The 20,393-nt window shown below is 33.9% G+C and overlaps 2 protein-coding genes and 2 long non-coding RNA genes across 5 annotated transcripts; 3 read left to right on the forward strand and 1 right to left on the reverse strand.

Moving 5' to 3' along the window:
- The first annotated feature begins 1,652 nt into the window (after window positions 1–1,652).
- LOC129294135 (uncharacterized) lies at window positions 1,653–4,998 on the forward strand. The gene is made up of 3 exons (XM_054932276.1): window positions 1,653–1,873; window positions 2,850–3,417; window positions 4,347–4,998. The coding sequence occupies exons 2-3, from the start codon at window positions 2,955–2,957 to the stop codon at window positions 4,394–4,396; spliced, it is 513 nt and encodes a 170-aa protein (XP_054788251.1). The 5' UTR covers window positions 1,653–1,873; window positions 2,850–2,954; the 3' UTR covers window positions 4,397–4,998.
- Window positions 4,999–8,018: 3,020 nt separating this feature from the next.
- LOC129294775 (protein NETWORKED 2A-like) lies at window positions 8,019–11,706 on the forward strand. Its single transcript, XM_054933256.1, has 2 exons — window positions 8,019–8,410; window positions 8,804–11,706. Exons 1-2 carry the CDS (start codon window positions 8,317–8,319, stop codon window positions 11,521–11,523), a joined length of 2,814 nt encoding a protein of 937 aa, XP_054789231.1. The 5' UTR covers window positions 8,019–8,316; the 3' UTR covers window positions 11,524–11,706.
- A 1,676-nt stretch (window positions 11,707–13,382) lies between these two features.
- On the reverse strand, window positions 13,383–15,074 carry LOC129294573 (uncharacterized). The gene is made up of 3 exons (XR_008589408.1): window positions 14,953–15,074; window positions 14,584–14,837; window positions 13,383–14,409 (listed from the first exon to the last, which is right to left on the reverse strand). It is a non-coding gene; the product is annotated as an uncharacterized LOC129294573 (long non-coding RNA).
- Window positions 15,075–15,119: 45 nt separating this feature from the next.
- Window positions 15,120–19,071, forward strand: LOC129294574 (uncharacterized). Of its 2 annotated transcripts, XR_008589410.1 has the most exons (7): window positions 15,120–15,240; window positions 15,327–15,695; window positions 15,777–15,922; window positions 16,803–16,978; window positions 17,829–17,903; window positions 18,016–18,097; window positions 18,209–19,071. It is a non-coding gene; the product is annotated as an uncharacterized LOC129294574 (long non-coding RNA). The 2 variants fall into 2 exon arrangements; XR_008589409.1 differs by having other exon boundaries at window positions 15,150–15,695; window positions 18,209–19,070.
- Window positions 19,072–20,393: the final 1,322 nt, after the last annotated feature.

Consider the following 20,393-nt stretch of genomic DNA (forward strand, 5'->3'; position numbering starts at 1 on the left):
TTAAAACTAGTTGGTTGTCGGCTATTTTTTAAATCAAAGTATCAGCATTAATATATGATATGAAAAGTTGCACGAGGTCATATTATTTATAAGTCATTAATAATATAACTTCAATTTTATATGAGGCATGGACCCTATAGTTTAGTTATGTATGAACAAAGTAAATCATGCATCTCTTCCATGGAGGTACAAAGGAGGGAAGCCAACTCCATAGTTTAGTTTTGTGAATTCTCTCAATTAAAGAAATAAATTATTATGTCACCACTCACCATTTAATCACACAGTCATGAAGTCTCTTTTATAACATCATTCCTAGTTTATCCTTATTATAAAATTTCTTTACCTCTAAGTAGGGACTATAAAGGACTGGACAGCATTGAACTTTAACTTAACCTAAAATTTAATCTCTTTTATAAAAAAGATTGTGTTAGGCAATTCATAATATGATCTTATTAAATGATAACTCAAAAATTAACAAAATTAAACTTGATCCATAAAATTAGGAGGTTAGTCCTGTTAGTTCAATACTCATTTAACTATTTTTTTTCCTTTTTCCTCTACGAGGGGCAATAATTCATTTCAATTTAATAAACTTAATTAAGATAATAAAAATACTTATAATAATAATAAATTTATAATAATTTTCTAACAAGAAAAATTATTTTAATTACAATTTAAATATTTAAATTTATAATTTTAGCAAAAATAACGCTCAACAAACTTCAACAACACTATTTTAGAACAATAATTTAAAAATAAACTTAAAAAATCTTTATGTATCATCTCCTTAGCGTCAATTATACTTAAAATATTTGTTAAAAATAAATTAATAAGGCCAGACTGAATTAATTGATCTAAATGTCCAATCTCTTATCTAATTTAATTCAAAAAAAAATTAGTGTTTATACAAACTAAATAAGATAAGACTATTTTAAATTAAACTGGGTCAAACCAGACATGAGGAGTTTTTCACAACCTTACCTCTAACACCAATTCTAATGCCCACCGTTTGAATTTGATGGACTAAACAAATCCGAGTCACACAATGGTATTCTACGCGAAAAAAGCTGCAATAATTAAAAAATAAACGAGTCTTAAAAAAAAAAGCCCAAAATATCTTATTCCAATTAGGTGGGTGGACGTGGAGGATAACCTTGGATACGAAATTAGGAAGGAGACGCTTCTATCTGTTTGGCTCATACCCTCCTTCTTAGAAAGCCAACTAGCACCCCATTTCTGACCACTGACTTCAACTGTAAGATCTGGTAGACTTGGACTAAATCACAGAAAAGAGAAGAAATTTTGTTCTAAATTGTTTTATTTTTTAAAAAATTAATCCTCTATGTTTGTTTAATCTATATTATAAAATTACAGTTTCTCCTATTTTCGTGAAATAATCTAATGAGATGTTCTTAAAAAAATAATTTTTTTGGTTAAGGCTTAAAAATTAAATTTATTAGTTCTAAACTTAAAAAATTTGTGACCGCAAAGAGTCGCGGTTGGTACTTCAAAGCCGATAGGGCCTCCTCTGCTGCAACGTGTCAGTTCGGGATTGCTTGGTTTTAACAAAGTTGGCTCCACTCGATATGCTTCCCCGCGGGGATTTGTTGCGTATGCCGTATATTCTGTATTTCTGCGCGACATTACTGGAATAGCTTGAAACAATCCAACGGTTTTCAAGCACGCCACGTATGCTTTCAATTTATTCAACGGCATCTGGAAGCCGAGGAGAAGTTCAGACTCCTCTTTTCTCTCCTCTCAGTTTTTCTCCCCAACGCCCTCTGGCTGGTCTAAACGTCACATAGACGGCTCGAGGGGGATTCCGATTTGGTTATGCTTGTTCTAGAATACAAAGGACTCTGTGGGTGCTAAGGTATATTGGTTTGTTTCTCTCTTTCTATTTGAATAACAGGTTTCCTAGGCTTTGAATCTTCGTTCCCAATTCGAAATTTCAGAGACAAGGAAGCTGTTTAATCCTTGCCGTTTGCGCTTGGGTTTTCTTCCTGTTCAAGTTGTTTCCTTCGTCGAAATGAAGAGTGCACAATTCTGTTATTTTCTTTGAGCTGAGATTTTTTTCCCTTGGTTTTTTTGGCGTTGATGAGCTGAGAAAATTTTGGGACGTAATTATGTTTGTATATCGTAATCAAACAACCTCTTATTTGAAACCTTAGCTAAATGTTGTGGATGGGGTTTGATTATCGTGACAGTTCCGGCGATGATAATTTGTCACAACTTACAATTATTGTATGCCCGATTCGTGAAATTTAGTCGTTCCGATGTTAACAGATTTACTTTTGCTCTACTTGGTTTTTGTTTTAGACGCCTCATGACATTGACTATTTGTCTGGCTACATCTTGATAAATCGGAGTTTCTTTTGTTTTCTGTGATATTTTTTAATTTTTTTGGTTATGCATGTAGGATCGTTTGGGTTTTGGGATAAATAAATTCAATGTATATAAAAATTATAGATTCAGTATATGCTCCTTAAAAGTTTTGGATTGGACATTCTTATAAGCGGTAATCCAAAGTTTGGTGACTGAAAACACTTTTGGTCATATCAGAAAGATCTGAATTCAACACTTCCTGATCTGGTGTTGGAAATTTAAATAGCGCCAAACATTTTCTGGGTTTAATATCTAAAGATAATTAAATTTTCTGATTAAAGTCGTTGGAGAGCTTGTCGAGGATCTCCACCTAGAGCAAGGGAAGCTTTTGCTTGCCTTTAAACGGTGGATATTCTGGAAATCTAAGCTGCCAGTATTGTTGTTTTCTTTGTTTTAGATGCTGTCTTCATTAATCAATGTGCGCATTTCTTATTGGTTCACTAATCAGATTTCTTACTCAACAGGGTATCCCTAAGTGGAGACGATTTCTTGTTCTAGTAGATTCTCTGAAAGATTTTTATTTTTTCCTGTGGAAACTCGGTTCCTTGGAGGGATTGTTGGACTAGTATATGGCTGTGGCCTTTACCCATCTCTCGTGGTGGCTGTGGAGTGGAAAACCTCAAAAACCTAGAATCACAAACGGACCTTCTGTAAATTCTTCAGTTGATTCAGGTTTGTGGGAATCAGACGCTTTAAGATTTCCTTGGGTTAAGCAGGGAAAAATGGGGTCCTCATCAAGGAGGGCGAAGCGCAAATGGCATAGTAGAGAAAAACAGACAATAGATAAGGAATATGATGTTGTTCTTGTTCCATCTGATGGAGGATGTGTTTCTGATTCTGAATCTGATGGTTCTGATTGGTCGATTGGCTGGCTGGAGCCTCATGGACCTGAGTTTCCAAGTGATAATGAATCAGATAAAAGTTTTGCCGTCCTGGTCCCCTGTTATGGACACCAATACGGTGGCATAATGGAGGATTCTGAGAGCAACATCCTGAGTGCTGTTGGGAACTTTCCAGAAAGTTATTCAGATGGTAAGAGCAATGTCTTTGACATCTATGAAAGTTCCCTTTAAACTGGCGCTGACTTTATTTTTTTTCTATTGAAATTGGAATGTTTGTTTTGAGTAAATAGATGAGGACATTGTTTAAGCTGTTAAAAGTGTCAACTGTCTCTAAATTGTTGCTGGAGTTAATGCATGCGATTCTGATTTTAGACCATATTTCTTAGCTTTGTTTCCTTTGCTTTTCACGGTGTGAAAATATGATTGCCTTATCCTTGAAAAAGAGACTACCATCAACTTCTGAAATCCAGAATCAAGAATATGCCTCTTTTTAACTTATCCGGCTATCTTTATATTATCTCGATTAATATTTCATTGTGCATTTAATATTATATGTTATATTGTTATTCCCCCGAATCTTATAAAGGAGGTTACCTCTCTCTGTTTTAAATGAGGATATGCCCTTAGATTTATCAAGACGGATATTTGCATAGGTAACGTGAGTTATGTGATCATCTATATTGAAGGCTCAATGGCGGCAGGTGTGGTCATGATTAGAAATTATTGGTGCAATTACTAATTCTTCCAAGTCTGATATATTCGTATAACCTTTGACTCTTACAGTTTTGTAAAATGATCTTACAAACTTTCACAAGTTAATGTAACTTAGCATGTAAACTGAAGCACAGTTTTGGTTACTGCCGTATCTAAAGACAATTGTTCTTTTCTAAAACCTATTTCCAAATCATTTTAGTTTGATTGATAGAATGTGTCCTGTGATGGCTGTTGGTATGTCTGTTTTATTAGTTTGCCTTTTATGTGGTAATAATTTCCAGTACTTCATAATAGTAAGATGCGCGCGCGTGCATGCATGTTTGTAGCTATTTGTTGTTACAGATTTACGGTTATTTGTTTGTGACTGGACAAGTTGACGTTTATGGCTTTTGCTTGTTTCTGCAGAAAGCAAGAAATATGTGGAAAACTGGCTATCATCTCTTCAAAACAGCTGATGGATAAATACTCGTGCCTGTGATTTTACACCATGGAGCCGCCTCTGTAACTGCTGTTTTCTTTCTTTGTGAAAATCACGTGGTCTGGACCTGTGAATAATTGTATTATAATGTAAAAATTGTTTAGGAAAAAAAAAAGGAAGTGAACAAAACTGCTGGGCTGTGATTTAATGGCATGGCAGAGTAATGTTGGTCAACTTCGAGGCTGGTACAATTTGTGAGGAGCAGATATGATGATTCGGTGCCGTTTTGGTCTCTGCCTCCAAGAATCAAACATTTGAAGTGTTGGCTCTGCCTAAGATGAAAATGGAAGACTGCATGTAAGCATGTTCAATGAACTTTGGCTGTGGAGCTTGCTATTCTTTGGTGTAAATACCGTGTGTGTGTGTGTTTTTTTTTTTTTTGGGGGGGGGGGGGTGGGGTTGTTTGTAAGCTTAGTCACTTTGTGAATAATTGTATAGAAGGTGTGTGTATATAACATGAATGTACTCTGTGTGTTGGGCTTTTGGGGAAAGTACTGTACTTCATCCTCTTGAAGTAGCAAGTTTAATGTAGTTTCTTGCTTTGAGAATTTAATACTTATTGTCCTTGCATTGGGAAAATATCGCGTCCACCATGACTATTTTATTTAGGCTATTATTGGGAGTTGATTGAAACTAGGTCTTCTATAGTGAGGAATGACAAAATACCAGAAAAATCTGGAGGACGTAAAAATTTGGCATGGTGATCTTGGAGTCGTGGTCATGATTTGCGATTTAATAAAACAATTCAATTTCATCGTTCCATTTTCCCTATTATTTATTCAAGCGTACCTTAAAGCAAAGACCAATTTTATATATAAAAAAAAGACACGTAGAATTTAAAAAGTATTTTGTAGTTTGTTGTAATATATTTTTCATGTGTTGATTATTTGTGATTTTATTAATTTAGATGCCTTCAATTATGTTTGTTGTGAGATCAGATTATTTGCACTAAATTTAGAGTCGTCAATGCGGTCGGGTCTATTAGGTTGCCTGTTTAGGCTCGACATTTTTTGAGGATTGGTTTTTGAAAGATGTGGAACTTTAACGTAGAAGGGCCAATTACTTTAATTATTATATCGCATCAGGATATTTTTGTTGCCTTGCCCGATCATTTGGTTGAAAATGTTGTTTTGCTCCATTCTGACTCTGATTAAAGTAGTTATTTGTATATTATAATATCGTGAACTAAATAATATTTATATCTAGGAATATGACAATTTGGACTTCTAAGAATTATATTTTATTTTTATATTTGTATTATTCTGTTTAGATTTCAAATCTTAATATGCTCTTATAGACATTTAGTTTTGGTCTTTTAGAGTTCATACATGCATTATTGCAATTATAAATAGTCTATAATTTAAGCCAAGTTCAAGTAAGTCTGACAAAATTTAAATTTAAGCTTAATAAAATATTAATTTCTTTAATGTTAGGGATTATTTAGACCCACTCAAGTAGCTCCAAAAAGATTTAGGTTAAGCTTAATTGGATTCGAGCTTAGCTTGAATATCTAAAAAATTATATTATATATATATATATATATATATATATAATAAATATTAATTAATTATTTAAATTTTATGTTATTTTTTATTAAAATACCATATATTTGAGTGCATTACTAGAGATATTTTAAAAAAATCAAAAATATTTATATTATCATATTTTTATTATTTTTAATCTATAATATATCTCAAAATAACATTTAAAATGTATTTTAATATGAGCATTTGTAAATATAGTCCATTTTCTATGACCAAATAAAGCAAACAGCTCAATATTTATTATATTTGTCAATTACCTATTATTATATATAAATGGTAAACTCTTTGTAAATTTTTAAATTTTTAACAATAAATCACTTTTACATATATATATATATTAATAATAAACATTTCGTATATCAATATAAATAGGTCATACTTTTAAATTTTTAAAAATTTAGTCCATATTTTTTAGACAGAAAATTTTTTTGGCCAGTAGGCCAATTTATTCATTGTAATATTTATTTTTAGATTTTAAGGCCCACATATGCTTTTTAAAAAAAATTGAGTGTTATATATTATTTAACTATCCAAAAAAAATTTATATTTATATAAAATAAAAATAATTTATTTTAAAATAAAAATAAATTAAAATTAATTTTAAAAATAAAAATGCAGGTATTTGGGCCTTTTGAAGCCTAAATGAATTGAGGTTGAACTTAGTCATGCAAGCTTTTTAAAAAGTTTAGGTTTATTTGAGTCAGGCTAGATTACTTGCTCTAATCATAAACTTAAATTACAAAAAACACATGTAGACTTCCCAGCTTTGATTCTAAGTCTGGTCAATTGGGGTCAGGCTTAAAAAATTAAAAATTTGGAATATGAGTACTTATGAGCTTGAGTTCATAAAAATTGAACAGGCATATTTTGACAACTCTAACTATATTATTTAAGAAACAATGACAATAAAATCTTACCAAAATATATAAATGACAATCAGATCTTTTGAAATATTATAATTCTTTGAAGTCTTCGGGTATTTTTTTGACATTAATGATTCTAGGTTAAATGATTAAATTACTCCTTGTTTAATATAAAAATAACAAATTTGACTACATTTTTTCAATCATAACTTTTGCTTAAATAATTATGACTCTTGTTATATGAATAGGAAAAATTAAACTAGAAATCACAATCTTTTATGTGATTTTTTTTAATGATTGATAAACAAGTTCTGAAAATAATGAATTCAAAATGAAAACTTTTATTTAAACAATCACAACTTTTTATGTAAAATTTCTTTTATTATTGAAGCCCATGTTCTGAAAATAATCAATCACAACTTTTATTATGTAAATTATAAGAATTAGACAAAAAATATAATTTTTCATATGAAATTTATTTTACCATTGAAATCTAAATTCTAAAAATAATCAATTTCAGCTTTTATTAAAATAATCACAACTTTTATTTATGAATAACAAGAGTTAAATAATAAATCATAACTTTTTACATGAACCGGTTATTTTTTTAATTTTAAACAAGAGACAATTTAATCATTTAACATAAAATTATTAATGTTAAAAAGGCACCTAAAGACTTTAAAGTAAGTATAATATTTTAAGGGACATGGTTGTTATTTATATATTTTGTGAGATTTTTGTGATTTTTTCGTTATATAATTGTAAATGATCTATTCAAATAAGTTCATTCGGATTCTTTATCTCATTGGATTTCTCAACCACACATTGTTTTGAAAAAGGCGCGCGCGCAAGAAAAGATATGAAAATGAATAGATGTTTTTTTTTTTTGGCCAGAGAAAATGAATAGATCTACGAGTGAGGGATTAAGAATATAAACGACCAATGACCATCTCATGACCTCAGCCATAGGATGGGAGATCTAGAAAGCGGTGCAACTAAAACATGTGCTTTAATTTATATTTTAGTTACAAGTTGCAACAGCAAACTCGTTATTGGTGGCGAAGCATTCTATACTTTTCTAATAAAATTATATATTATATACTCTATAGTAATTAATTTTACGTACGAAATTTAGGGGGCGTGCATGGCTTTTGGGTGGGTTAGGCAAGTGTTTGTCACAGAGGTCCTCCAATCGGAGCAATCCAAAATTTGAGTTCCTGAAAGCATCGAGATATCTATGTATGCGGCGAAGTATCCTCCTCTCCATGTCTGCCCCATAAGACCCCATTTTCACCAACCTTCTTCTCTTTTCCAATTAAACTTTCTTCGACCTCCATGATCATGAAAATCGCGGCTTTTCTCTGATTGCGTATTTTGTACGCATTTGATTATCATCGCGTCCTCTTTTTTGGTCTCGTTCGTCGTCATCGTCGTCTACGTTTTTTATTCGATGGCTTGAAAGTGTTTGATTGTAATCCCAAGGGAACGATATGTTGCAAAGGGCGGCAAGCAATGCATATTCATGGTGGTGGGCTAGCCACGTCCGGACAAAGCAGTCGAAATGGCTCGAACAAAGCCTCCAAGGCAAGTCTGTTAAGTATCTGTAATTTTTTTCCTCGACGACCACTCTATATGATCCTTCATTTTTATTATTTCGAAGCAAATTTCAGGCGATTTCAGAATTACCCGCAAATTCACATTATCTCTTGATTTCCGGTTATTTGTATTTTACGAATTGATTTCATCAGTTTCTTCCAACAAATTGCTCGTGTTGTCATTCGCTCTCTCAGCAACAGAATGAAGTATTAATGGAGATGATTCTGGGAAAGTCGAATTGATAGACTATTAAAAGAAGATAATAGCATATATAATGTTGTATTAATTAACTTCTCTGGGTTCAGTAGCCCTTCTCTTTCCTATTGCTAATATATAACTGGTTTCTGAAGAGAATTATTAATGCGCAAGCACTTATAACAGATATGGAGGAGAAGGTCGCAGAGACCCTTCAAATTCTTGAAGATGATGGGGACTCGTTTGCCCAACGGGCAGAAATGTACTACAAGAAGAGGCCTGAACTTGTAAGTTTCGTGGAAGAGACTTTCAGGGCATACAGAGCGTTAGCAGAGAGATATGATCATTTATCAAGAGAACTCCAAAGTGCCAACCGCACAATTGCTAGTGTTTTCCCCGACCAAGTTCAGTATTCAGTGGATGAAGATTATGAAGGCAGCCCAAGAACCCCGGCACCTAAACCTGGAGTTCCTGAAGTTCCTAGAAGTCAAAAGAAAGATTTTAGAAGCCCTTCCATGCTACACTCAAGGAAAGGGCCACCTAAGAAGACTGCTAGCTCTGCTAGACATGCGGCAACTTCAGTTTCTGAGCTGAGCATGGGTGAAGCGCTTGCAGAAATTGACAAGCTGCAGAAAGAAATTTTGGGGCTACAAACTGAGAAGGAGTTTGTGAGGAGCTTGTATGAACGTTCCTATGATAAGTATTGGGAAATCGAGGACCGGATCACAGAAATGCAAAAGAGAGTTTGTAGCCTGCAGGATGAGTTTGGCGTCGGTACAGTCATCGAAGATCAAGAGGCAAGAACTTTAATGGCAGCCACGGCTCTGAAATCATGCCATGAGACTTTGGTTAAGTTGCAAGAGGTTCAAGAAAAAGCATCTGAGGAGGCTAAAGCAGAATACCTAAAGGTTAAGGAAGCTCATGACGAGTTTGAGATCCTTAGAGATCAGTTTCTTTCTAAACATGGGAATTACTTAGACTCAGACGATCATGGGGATAAATCTGAGATCAGCAGATCAGAAAAAAAGAGCATAGATGAAGAGATGGTAAGCTTAGAAAAAATGACACGTGATGTGGGACAGTTGAGGGAGAAAATTAAGGAACAGCTAGAAGTAGATTCAACAAACTCTCTCACTGTAACAGAAATGGCAGAAAGAATTGATGACCTTGTAAATAAGGTTGTTACCCTGGAAACTGCAGTCTCTTCTCAGACTGCTCTGGTAAAGAGACTGAGATCAGAGACGGGTGAACTTCAGAAAAATATACGAAGATTGCAAGAGGACAAGGAAATACTGATAGAAGATTCAACCAAAATGAAAAATAAGTTGAAAGAACTGGAGGACGAGTTAAGGAAAGTTAAAAATCTACAAAAAAACGTGGAACACCAAAACAGTAGCCTCCGAAAACACTTCACTGAGGCTAGCTGTAATCTTGAGCACCTCTCTGAAAGATTGCACGATGTGAAGCAAGATGAGGAAGTTGAGAACTTGGTTCTCTACAAGGACACAAAAAGCACTCACGAAGGTAAACTAAAAAGGATGTCTGAACAACATAATGATCAGTTGTCTGCTGATAAATCAGCAATCTTGAAGGATTTCAAGACAACAAAGGAGGAGAGGGAATATGATGCTGCGGATCTTGGCTATGTCATAAACGAAGAGAACATGTTCAAATTGAATGAAAATGCTAACTTTATGCATGAAGGAATTCAAAAAATACTGCAGCAGGATAAGGCTGATTGTTCTGAGACAGCAAGTAACGTTGACACTGAATCAAACGATGTTGGGGGTGGTGAGGGAGAAGACCAACCTAACTGGAGACAAATGTTCGTAAATGGGTTAGATGATAGAGAGAAGATTTTGTTGGAGGAGTACACGTTAATTTTAAGGAACTATGGGGACGTAAGAATGAGGCTAAACGAGGCGGAGAAGAAAAATAAGGACAGCATTTTTGAGTTGTCACGTCAGGTAAGAGAATTGAAGAATTCTCTCGTCATGAAGGATGAAGAGATGAACTTCTTACGTCAGAAGTTGGGATGCCCGGAAGCGAATCCAGATGAAACTCCGTTAACTGCAATGACAGAATATACATATACAACTCAAGAAGGAGGCAAAGAACAAGAAGCTAAGTTGCAGGACTCCGAAATTTCAACCATCAAAAAGCATGAAGGAAAGGTGGGGGAAAACCAGGTTGATGACAAACCTCACGCTCTTTCACCCTTCGAACAGAAACTGCGTTCAGATATTGATGATCTGCTGGAGGAGAATCTAGATTTCTGGTTGAGGTTTAGCACCTCGGTTCATCAGATTCAGAAGTTCCAAAACTCCATCCAGGACTTACAAGCGGAGTTGTCAAAAATAAAGAATAACAGCAGGGCAGAAGGGAGTTCAAAGCAGTCCATACATTCTGAAGTTCGGCCTATATTCAGACACCTGAGAGAGATAAGAACGGAGTTATCACTGTGGCTAGAACATAATGCGATATTGCAGGACGAATTTCAGGGTAGAGATTCATCCTTGAGCAACATCCAAGATGAAATATCCAGAGCCTCCAACGGAGGCTCTGACACAGGGTTAAGCGAGTACCAGGCTGCCAAGTTTCAAGGTGAGATTACCAACATGAAACAGGAGAACAACAAGGTTGCTATTGAGCTGCAAGCAGGTCTAGGTCTTGTCAAGGGACTGAAGAATGAAGTTGAGAAGACGCTATCGGAATTGGACCAAGCCTATGGGATTAACAATCAGCCCCCTTTGAAACACTCCGCAAGCCGGATGCGAATACCTTTGAGATCTTTCTTATTTGGCGTCAAGTTAAAAAGGCAAAAGCAATCAAAGCAATCCCTCTTCGCGTGCGTGAATCCAATGTATAGTGATGTAGCAGCACCCAACAACAATTCCCCAATATAGACCAACTTCCATGTCCTTCATTTGGAATTTTCTAATATATATGAATTTGTTTTTTCTACTTTGAAAGTCTCCAACGTTTGTAATGGTTCTCTCTCACGACTGGCTCGGTTTCTATGAGACCGCATGTCTTTTGCGCAAATGGAGATTCCGTTGTGATGTATTTGCTTCATTATATATACATATATATATTAGAATATTGCCAACTTTTTTGGGTTGCACGTATTTTAATCCACTACTGTATTTTATGTAATTTATCTATCTAGAATTTCTGATAATTCATTCATAATGTGCAGAAGTTTTGGAAATAAAGTATTGCATCTATTGTCTGCTCAAGTTTTCTCAGCCATAAAGAAGAATTTAGGAAGAATAATGCACTTCGCAAAGAAATTGTTGAGGCTTTGGTATTTAATACAACTAGTGTTTACTCTCTGTAGGTTGTACGAGAGCATTTTCTTATATTATCTTTAAATTTTTACAGTCAGGAAAAAACGAATTTTTGGTCTTTATAATTTCACTCAGGTGTTAATTTGGTCCTTGGAATTCTAATTTTTTCAATTCACTCCTGAAAGTTGCAACTGCTGAACACATTGCTCCCCAGACGCTCATTAGGCTCTAGCATGGCAAAGGGTGTTAAAATTTAACGTTGTGTCCTAACGGAGTCTTACTCAGCAAATATATAAACAAGAAATTGCTGAGTCAGTTTTTTATGGACACAGGTACAAGATGCATCGAAGGAAAACGCACGCTATCTCTCCTTCTTTGAATAATAAGGCTCAGCGTTCTCTCCTTCTCCCTAACGATTTTTCGTCCTTCAGTTAATTGAAGCAAAATGAAGACTCGCAGTAGACAACGGATATTGCTCGCTTCAACGATTTTCCTTCTCTGCTCCTCCGATCTGTTTCTCTTCTACTTTCTTCGTGAAGGTAATACACCACCCAATTCTTAAGATAATTTCACCGATGATATCTAAGACTATCGACATTGGTGTGTTCGCTGCAAGTTTAATTTTGAAAGCCCTTGCATGGTAGAGGGTAGAAATGGGTGGGTTGCCAATTTGAGCCTACGAGGGAATTCGATGGAGTCTTGACGGAGGATGATGTAAGATGTTTCTGAAACCTCTTTTTTGTCATGAAACTGATCCAAGGCTTTGAATCTAAAATTCCAATTTTTTTAATTTTGTGGAAATCGATAGCACATGATTGGTTTCTGGTAATTTTTTGCCCCTCATTTGGTACTAAGATGAAATTGATAGATTTCCGGAACTTAATCGAAAGTTCATCTGTTGTATCACTATAATAAACATATATTGCCTCTCATGGGCATTGGATCATTATAACATGAAACAGCTGCATCAATATGTTTGTTGGAACAAGGGAGATATCAGTAAAGCACCACCTTTTTTGGGTAATCAAAAGCACTAAGTAATTTACAGCATGCATGATTGTGGTTGTTGGAAAATTAGATAAAAAGGTTGAATCTATAAAATGTAATAGTCTGATAATAAAGACACAATTCTTGTGTTTTGGGCATTCATGGCTCTTGCTGCAACATGCTATAAATTATATTGCATTAGCATCAACACAAGTAATCTGTTTAATTGCATCTGATATTACAGGGAGAAAAAATGACATTGCAATTTCATATTGATTGAGAAAAATGGAAATTAAATTGCTCTATTTTGATTGGTTGATTGCATTGGACAGTGCTGCAAGTTGCAGGTGTAGATGGCTGCTGTCCTATGAAGTCAAATGCCATTGCTATACTTTGTTGAACTGTGCAAAAGAGTAAAATGGAAAGCAATGCTATATGTATGAAATGTGCGAGAGTCCAATGTAAAGCAATTTCTGTAGATGAGAATATGAAAATGAATAAATACCGCTATTCGTTTGAAATCTTCATTTACGACTACTTTGTGCAGCTATTATTACTGGAATTACATGGAACCAAAAAACAACTCATAAATTTCATTCAAAAAATAAAAATAATAAATGTTCTCTTTCTGACATCTCTTTCTTAATTTGCTGGCCTTCAGCTTGCATTGCTCAGTTTTTGACAACTTTCAGTCTTGCTTTTATGTATCTGCTTCAGCAAGAGAACAAGTTGTGCACATCTCAGTTCAACATGTACAATTATTCACGAAAATTTTCACGTACAATTACTCCCTACAGCAATAAGAAAGCAATAAATGTAGCAGAATCTTTCAGAAAAACCAGAATCCATGCTTGAAAATTGATCAATTAAATTTAGCAGCATACCATCCAGATTAACAGTCCCAGTCACGATATTTAACAACCCAGATTAACAAAGCTAATATCACAAAGCCATCCAAATATTGTTGCAGCATCTTTAACTTAAATCTAGTAAAGTCAAGTCCAATTTTGCTCCTGGAAAACTATTTCCAGAATATATTTAAATATTGTTGCAACATGTTTAACTTAAATCCAGCAAAGTCAAGTCCAATTATACTATTCCCAGAAACGGGGAATGTCTCATCAACCAGAAATCACAAGCCATTAAAAAAGTTTTTATTCTACTTCCTATCAAAATAATAATCAAATTATAATTGATAAAGGGGGAAAAAAATTCAAATGCCTCAATAAGATTAGCCCAACACGAAATAAAGGAAAAGTGGGAGGAATCCATGGAATGTCACTCATTCTGCATCACCCCCGAAGTCCACGGACGAATTCATGGTTGGCCCCGTCATCCACCGTTCAGCCTCTACTTCAAGGTCCCCCATACTTTCAAGCTTCAGATGAAAATGCGAGAAAAAGAATTACATGTGATCTGAACCTAAAGTAAATCAACGGCGTCGCCTTCCTGGTGAGCATTCGGTGCTCATCTTTCCGCTGAGCACCGAACGCGGACGCCACACGAACCTGCATCCTAACAGAAAAATTTTACAAAATGAAGTGGAGTAGGTATTACTATTTCAGTTAAAGAAAATCTGATAGTGGCTTTAATCCTTCAAAATCGCTAACAAAGAACGAGAAGAAAGGAAAATCAGCAAATAGAGAAACAACAATCGTCGAAGAGAGAAGAGAGAAAAGAACTAAACACCTTTTGTTGTTGCGAGTGGATCGCCGAAGAGACAAACGGAAATCGCCGGCTAAAGAGATACGAAAATCATTTCAAGGAGGCGATGATCGCGAGCGAATTTGCCGAAGAAAGACGAACAGAATCGCACAACTCCTAGGACGCAGAAGAGATCCACCTTCGTTTTCGGATGCTAGTATTTGTTTTTATTCCCTTAAAAAAAGAGGCAGCAAATTTGGGCCCGGGGGGGGGGGGATCAATAAAGACCCCCTTCAAACCTATTTTAAACCAAAGCATTTAAATCAAGTTTAATAACAAATCTATTTCAAACAAGCCGCTCCTAAAACACAGCTCCAGACACTAAACACTATTCATCAGCTCTATGAACAGTACCTGACTTTAGCTGCAGTGTCAGCTTCACGCCATCAACGCACGGCTCGAGGGGAGGTTTAATTAATACATGGATCTGAGAGAAGATTTTTTATAAGACTTCCTTGCTTATTTTATACGGCATTATCATCATTTTTCAGAGGGCAACAGTACCCGGCTTTTGACTTCTCCTACAAGCCTAATCGCTCAACCACACAAAACTAGACTAATTTGTTTTCCTACCCATTTGCTCTGTCTCGGCATCCTCACTTCTCCTGTAAGCTCAATCACTCAACTCACATTTGAGGAAAGGTTCTCCAATTCTTTCAACTCCAACCACTACTTTTGTCAAGCCACAGATCCTTTGACTCCTCTGACCACCTCTTCCTTTACTGTAGGTATAGGCTACCTTTTCTCTGTCTGCCTATTCTCATCTTTCCTTCTACATCTTATCCCATTGCTCTGCTGTGGACATGACGGGAAATTGAAGTCGGTAACAAAAATTTAGTTACACCATAGACAAGCCAGAAAATTATTGTCTATTTTTTTTTTTTGGCCTTTTGTGTTTCAAAAAACTGTCGTCACTCGTGAGGAAAATCCTTAATCTCTCCCATTTTCTTCCTGGGCTGCTTCAATTTTTCTACACTTTCGGCCAATATACATGCTTTATGTATTTTGAAGATATATATTATCTTAAAGAGCTGAAAGGCGTCATCATTGTTTGAATCTATGGAACAACTTGTGAACTTCATCATCTAGCCACCAAGGTATCAAATCTTAACCATTTATTATATTCCCTGCATCTGGCTTTTTAACTATCAAAATGTCATTTTTACATTATTCTGCAGGGATCAAGGATTGATGTTGAATTATGGTGAAGAGAAGGAGAAATGATATGTATTCTTTTAGAAGAAAGAGACAGAATAATCAACCTCAAACTATAGGACTTGCTGAGTTGCTGCCATCGACATTGCTAGAGCAAGGAACCAAAGAGGTCATCTCGGTCTCTCTTCGTTCCCTTTTATTGTATTTATGCTCAAGTATTAATGTTATTAGCCATTTTTATGTCCTAATAAGATTTTGACAATATTTTATGTTGAAAGGATTGGTAGATAGATTGAACATTTTTCTCTATTTTGAATTATATGCCAATCACTTTACCTGCCAATGGTTTAAAATGTATCATTTAAACTTTTATAACATGTTCTTTTACCATCAAATCACTGTCTGCTATTTTCTTAAATATAAGGAACAGAATAATTGAGGATTTAAATTTGTCATGACATATATTGACTTTGCTTAGGATAAATATGAAGCCAAATCACCATCCTCTTTCCTAAATAATTAAAAAGGTTTGCCTCTACATAATTAAAATAGTTGAGAAATTGACCCATCATTTTAATTGTCTGTTATGTTTCTTTATCTTTATCATCGGTCCTCTCCATGAGCTCAGTGATGCAGAAGGAATAATTAAGCTCAACAACGGTGACCTAGAACTAATGAAGATGGGATTGGTAGTGCTTAATATGTTTAAAGCATCGACTCCCTGCAGACCCACAAGCACGGCAGTGATAAAGAAGAAGAATAACAACTGAACTAACACTGAGCTCAATTATCCTAAGCATTTAAACTTTTATAATATGTTCTTTTACCATCAAATCACTGTCTGCTATTTTCTTAAATATAAGTAACAAAATAATTGAGGATTTAAATTTGTCACGACATATATTGACTTTGCTTAAGATAAATATGAAGCCAAGTCACCATCCTCTTTCCTAAATAATTAAAAAGGTTTGCCTCTACATAATTAAAATAGTTGAGAAACTGACCCATCAATTTAATTGTCTGTTATGTTTCTTTATCTTTATCACCAGTCCTCTACATAAGCTCAGTGATGTAGAAGGAATAATTGAACTCAACAATGGTGACCTAGAACTAATGAAGATGGGATTGGTGGTGCTTAATATGTTTAAAGCATCGAGTCCCTGCAGACCCACAAGCACAGCGGTGATGATGAAGAAGAATAACAACTGAACTAACACCACATGGAGTAAGAACATGTTCAAAGGATTCTTTTATTTTCTTTTTCTTTCTCTTTTAACTTTTTTTAGGCTTAATCATTAGTTATTTACCCTATTTTTTCTTCTTCAATCTTCTATTTATTTGTATGGTAGCTACTGTGTGTGGGAGGGTGAAGAAGCTAGAACATGGATTTCAAATGTACTTAAAAAGCATATAAGTCTACAGGATTGCTTTTGTGATTTTGTTATTTATAGATTATGAATAATCTGTTGATTGACCGATATAAGTCTACAGGATTAGCTTTACACCTATGGCTACTCAATGTATTGATAAAGGTTCATATTTATTAAGTATGATAGGACATGGTTGTTAGGATATAGGGTATGAAAGGATACTTTGATCCTTGTGCACTGAAGTATGAAATGTGCTTCCTATTTTTTATCAGTCCCCATATCATATATAATCTGATGGAATATAAGACATTAAGGTTTTATACTTTATCTATCAGTTATTTTCTATTACACAGTAGTATTTTCCTTTTAGCTCCTAAAAAACTATCGTTGTGTCTATTACTTACTTCCACTGACACTCCCATTACACACATCTTCATAGTAGTACTTTCCTTCTGACATGTGACCAATTCATTATTAATAGTTTGAATTTGAATTTCAAATTGAGTGGCCACCATGACATCATTAGAATCTTATCTTCACCCTCAAATATCACAGCTCTATTTTATTAGCTTTGCCTGAATTATCCTTGTCCTTTCTTCTCTTTATTTTTTATTCTGATTTCTAACTTCTTTTTATTAGTTTAACACTTGATTTGTTGTATGGATCATCAGATGGCTTCTTATAAATGATTTCTCTCCCTTTCAGGTTGAGATTAGTGCTGGATATCCACAATCTTTGGAAGCAGTAAACTGAACGGAGTTAAAGATGAAGAGAAAGAATGTTTGTAGTTAATTTATGGTTTCCTGCCCTCATTAAAACAGTTGAGTTTTATAAATTATAATGTGTGGTTCCTTATTCTATCTATATATTTCATTGTGTCCATTAATTATAGGAGAGTTCAGATGATCTTTCCACAAAGAGCTCAGATCTTTTTGTACTTGAGAGACTTATTATTCAACTAGAGTCCAGCCAAAGTAAGTTAGAATATTACCATCTAACATTTATATTTATTATATTGAATTTTCTCCCCCATATCTTGATTGTTTTTGTAAATTGTTTTTGAACATGTTTTTATTTTTATGCAGAGAAGTGCAATGTACTAGCAGGGACATCTCACCCGTAGATTTCGAGCTGCCTTCTGTCATTATTTAAATTGAAACTAATGTATGCTTACAGCTAGCAATATATATATATATATATATATATATCCATTGATAGGATGTCTTTTTAAAGGATGGCGATATGGAAGGACACCTTGAGTATTGTGTAATGAAATCTACAACCTACGCATTGATTTTTTGCTTTTCCTATATCATAAATAATATGATAGCATGTAATATATTAAGGTTACATAGTTTATCCATCAGTTAGTTTCTATTGCACAGTAATATTTTTCTGTTTGCTTTTTAAAAAAGGTCCCATCAGCCTATTTTGCCCTCTTTCATGGTTTGTATTTGGTACACAGGACTTAACTCATTACATTGTATCAATGGATGGGCTGATCTCACATGTTCTCTTGCCTATTTTGACCAGGACATGCTTTAAAATTACACTGATATTCTTGCATGTTCCTACCTCGATTCCATTGATGCATTGCTGGATCTGTTTTCTTCTTTCAGTTTGTTCTTTACAATATTTGTCTGTTGTTTTGATTGGCATCATGACTCGTGACACAAAAGTTCCTCTTCAGCTTTGTTTGGTGATAGAAATAGGCAAGCTGCTTTTTGTAAGCCATTAAAGAAAAATGAGAAAGACTAAAAGAATGCTGTGTGAGTATGGTGGCTATACTATTCCCTGTTACAATAATAGTTTTTTATTCCTATAAATAAATTAGCTTGAGCAAGTTTATAGGATGAGTTAGTCACGAGCCTTTGCAGAGTTGTTTTACAGTATTCTAGATTCTACAATTTAGTTGTTTATCTTTGGAGAATAATTTTATTCTATGGACAATGGTTTTTACATGTATTTTTCCTTGAGCCAAATTCACTTCTATATGTATGAATATGTATGATATACTTATTTTTTTGGATGGAAGTGTTGGGCAAGAGCCCCCTTGCCTCTACCTATATATTATTTTATTACTTTTATTTATGGGCCAAGTTAAGTAAGATTATATTGGTAGCAAAGTTATATTGTGCATTATGCATGTTATTTGTACTAGAAGTTTATGTGGGAATCAAATTGTTTGAAATATAAATTAATAATTAGCTATTTAGTTCAATTTTACTCATTTAGATGTCAAATACTATTAATACAATGCACAAATAAATCTCTCATTACCTCTAACCTTACAATTTTTTTAAAACTTTTTAAGGTACGAATGTATGATTTTTTGTTAATGTTTTTGAGTTGACTACATAGTGAAGAATGACATCCTTATTAAACTTTTTTTTGCCAAATACAATAGCTTTATCTAGGTAATACTTCATTTATCTTTCTTAATCATGTGTCACATATTATGGTGTAATTGTTTGGACTATATACTATCATTATTTAAATTTATATGTGTGTATCATATAATATTATGAGAGTCAAAAGATCAACCTGTAGTTAGTAGTATTATAGTATAACTATATGTGTGTATGTGTCATAATAAAGTAATATTATAATATAGCCATATGTGTGTTTAGCCAACCCATTGCACATGGTGATATATATTACTCCCTTCATCTCAAATTATAGGACACTTTTAGAAAAAATTTAACGTTTTTAAATATAAGACACTTTGATAAAAGTAAGGTATTATTAATGATACTTTTTTAATGTTATCCTTACCATATATTCTCTTTCTTCAATGTTCTTTTATCAATGGAGTATTAAATAAAGGATATTTTTAAAAGTTTATATTTTTGTCTTGAAAAGTAAAATTGTAAAATGTATTTAATAAATTCTATTGGTACGTGAGATTTTGTCTAAAAATTTTATAATTTGAGGTAGAGGGAGTATATGTTAAGGATTAGCCAACTTGTGCAACACGATTGTATGAATGATATTCATCTTTTACACAATTTCAAATTTAAGTTGGCATTTTATTTTTACTATGCAAAACTGTAAATGGTTAATTTTTTTTACTTTGTTTTTGAGCTACAAATATAGCAAACTTTGTTAACAAATGCTCGACTTCCTGATCAAGCTTTTTTTTTCGGGCATATAATAACTATTGTTAAGTTATACGTCATTTTCTTTTTGATTAAGTACTACACATTATGGCTTTTTTTTTTTTGAACTCTAATATCATTACTTAAATTTACATTTTATTGAATTTGCCTA

The sequence above is a fragment of the Prosopis cineraria genome, unplaced genomic scaffold, assembly GCF_029017545.1.
Source record: "Prosopis cineraria cultivar Desert tree isolate PC_DT_omini unplaced genomic scaffold, ASM2901754v1 PC15, whole genome shotgun sequence".
NCBI classification, from domain to species: domain Eukaryota; kingdom Viridiplantae; phylum Streptophyta; class Magnoliopsida; order Fabales; family Fabaceae; genus Prosopis; species Prosopis cineraria.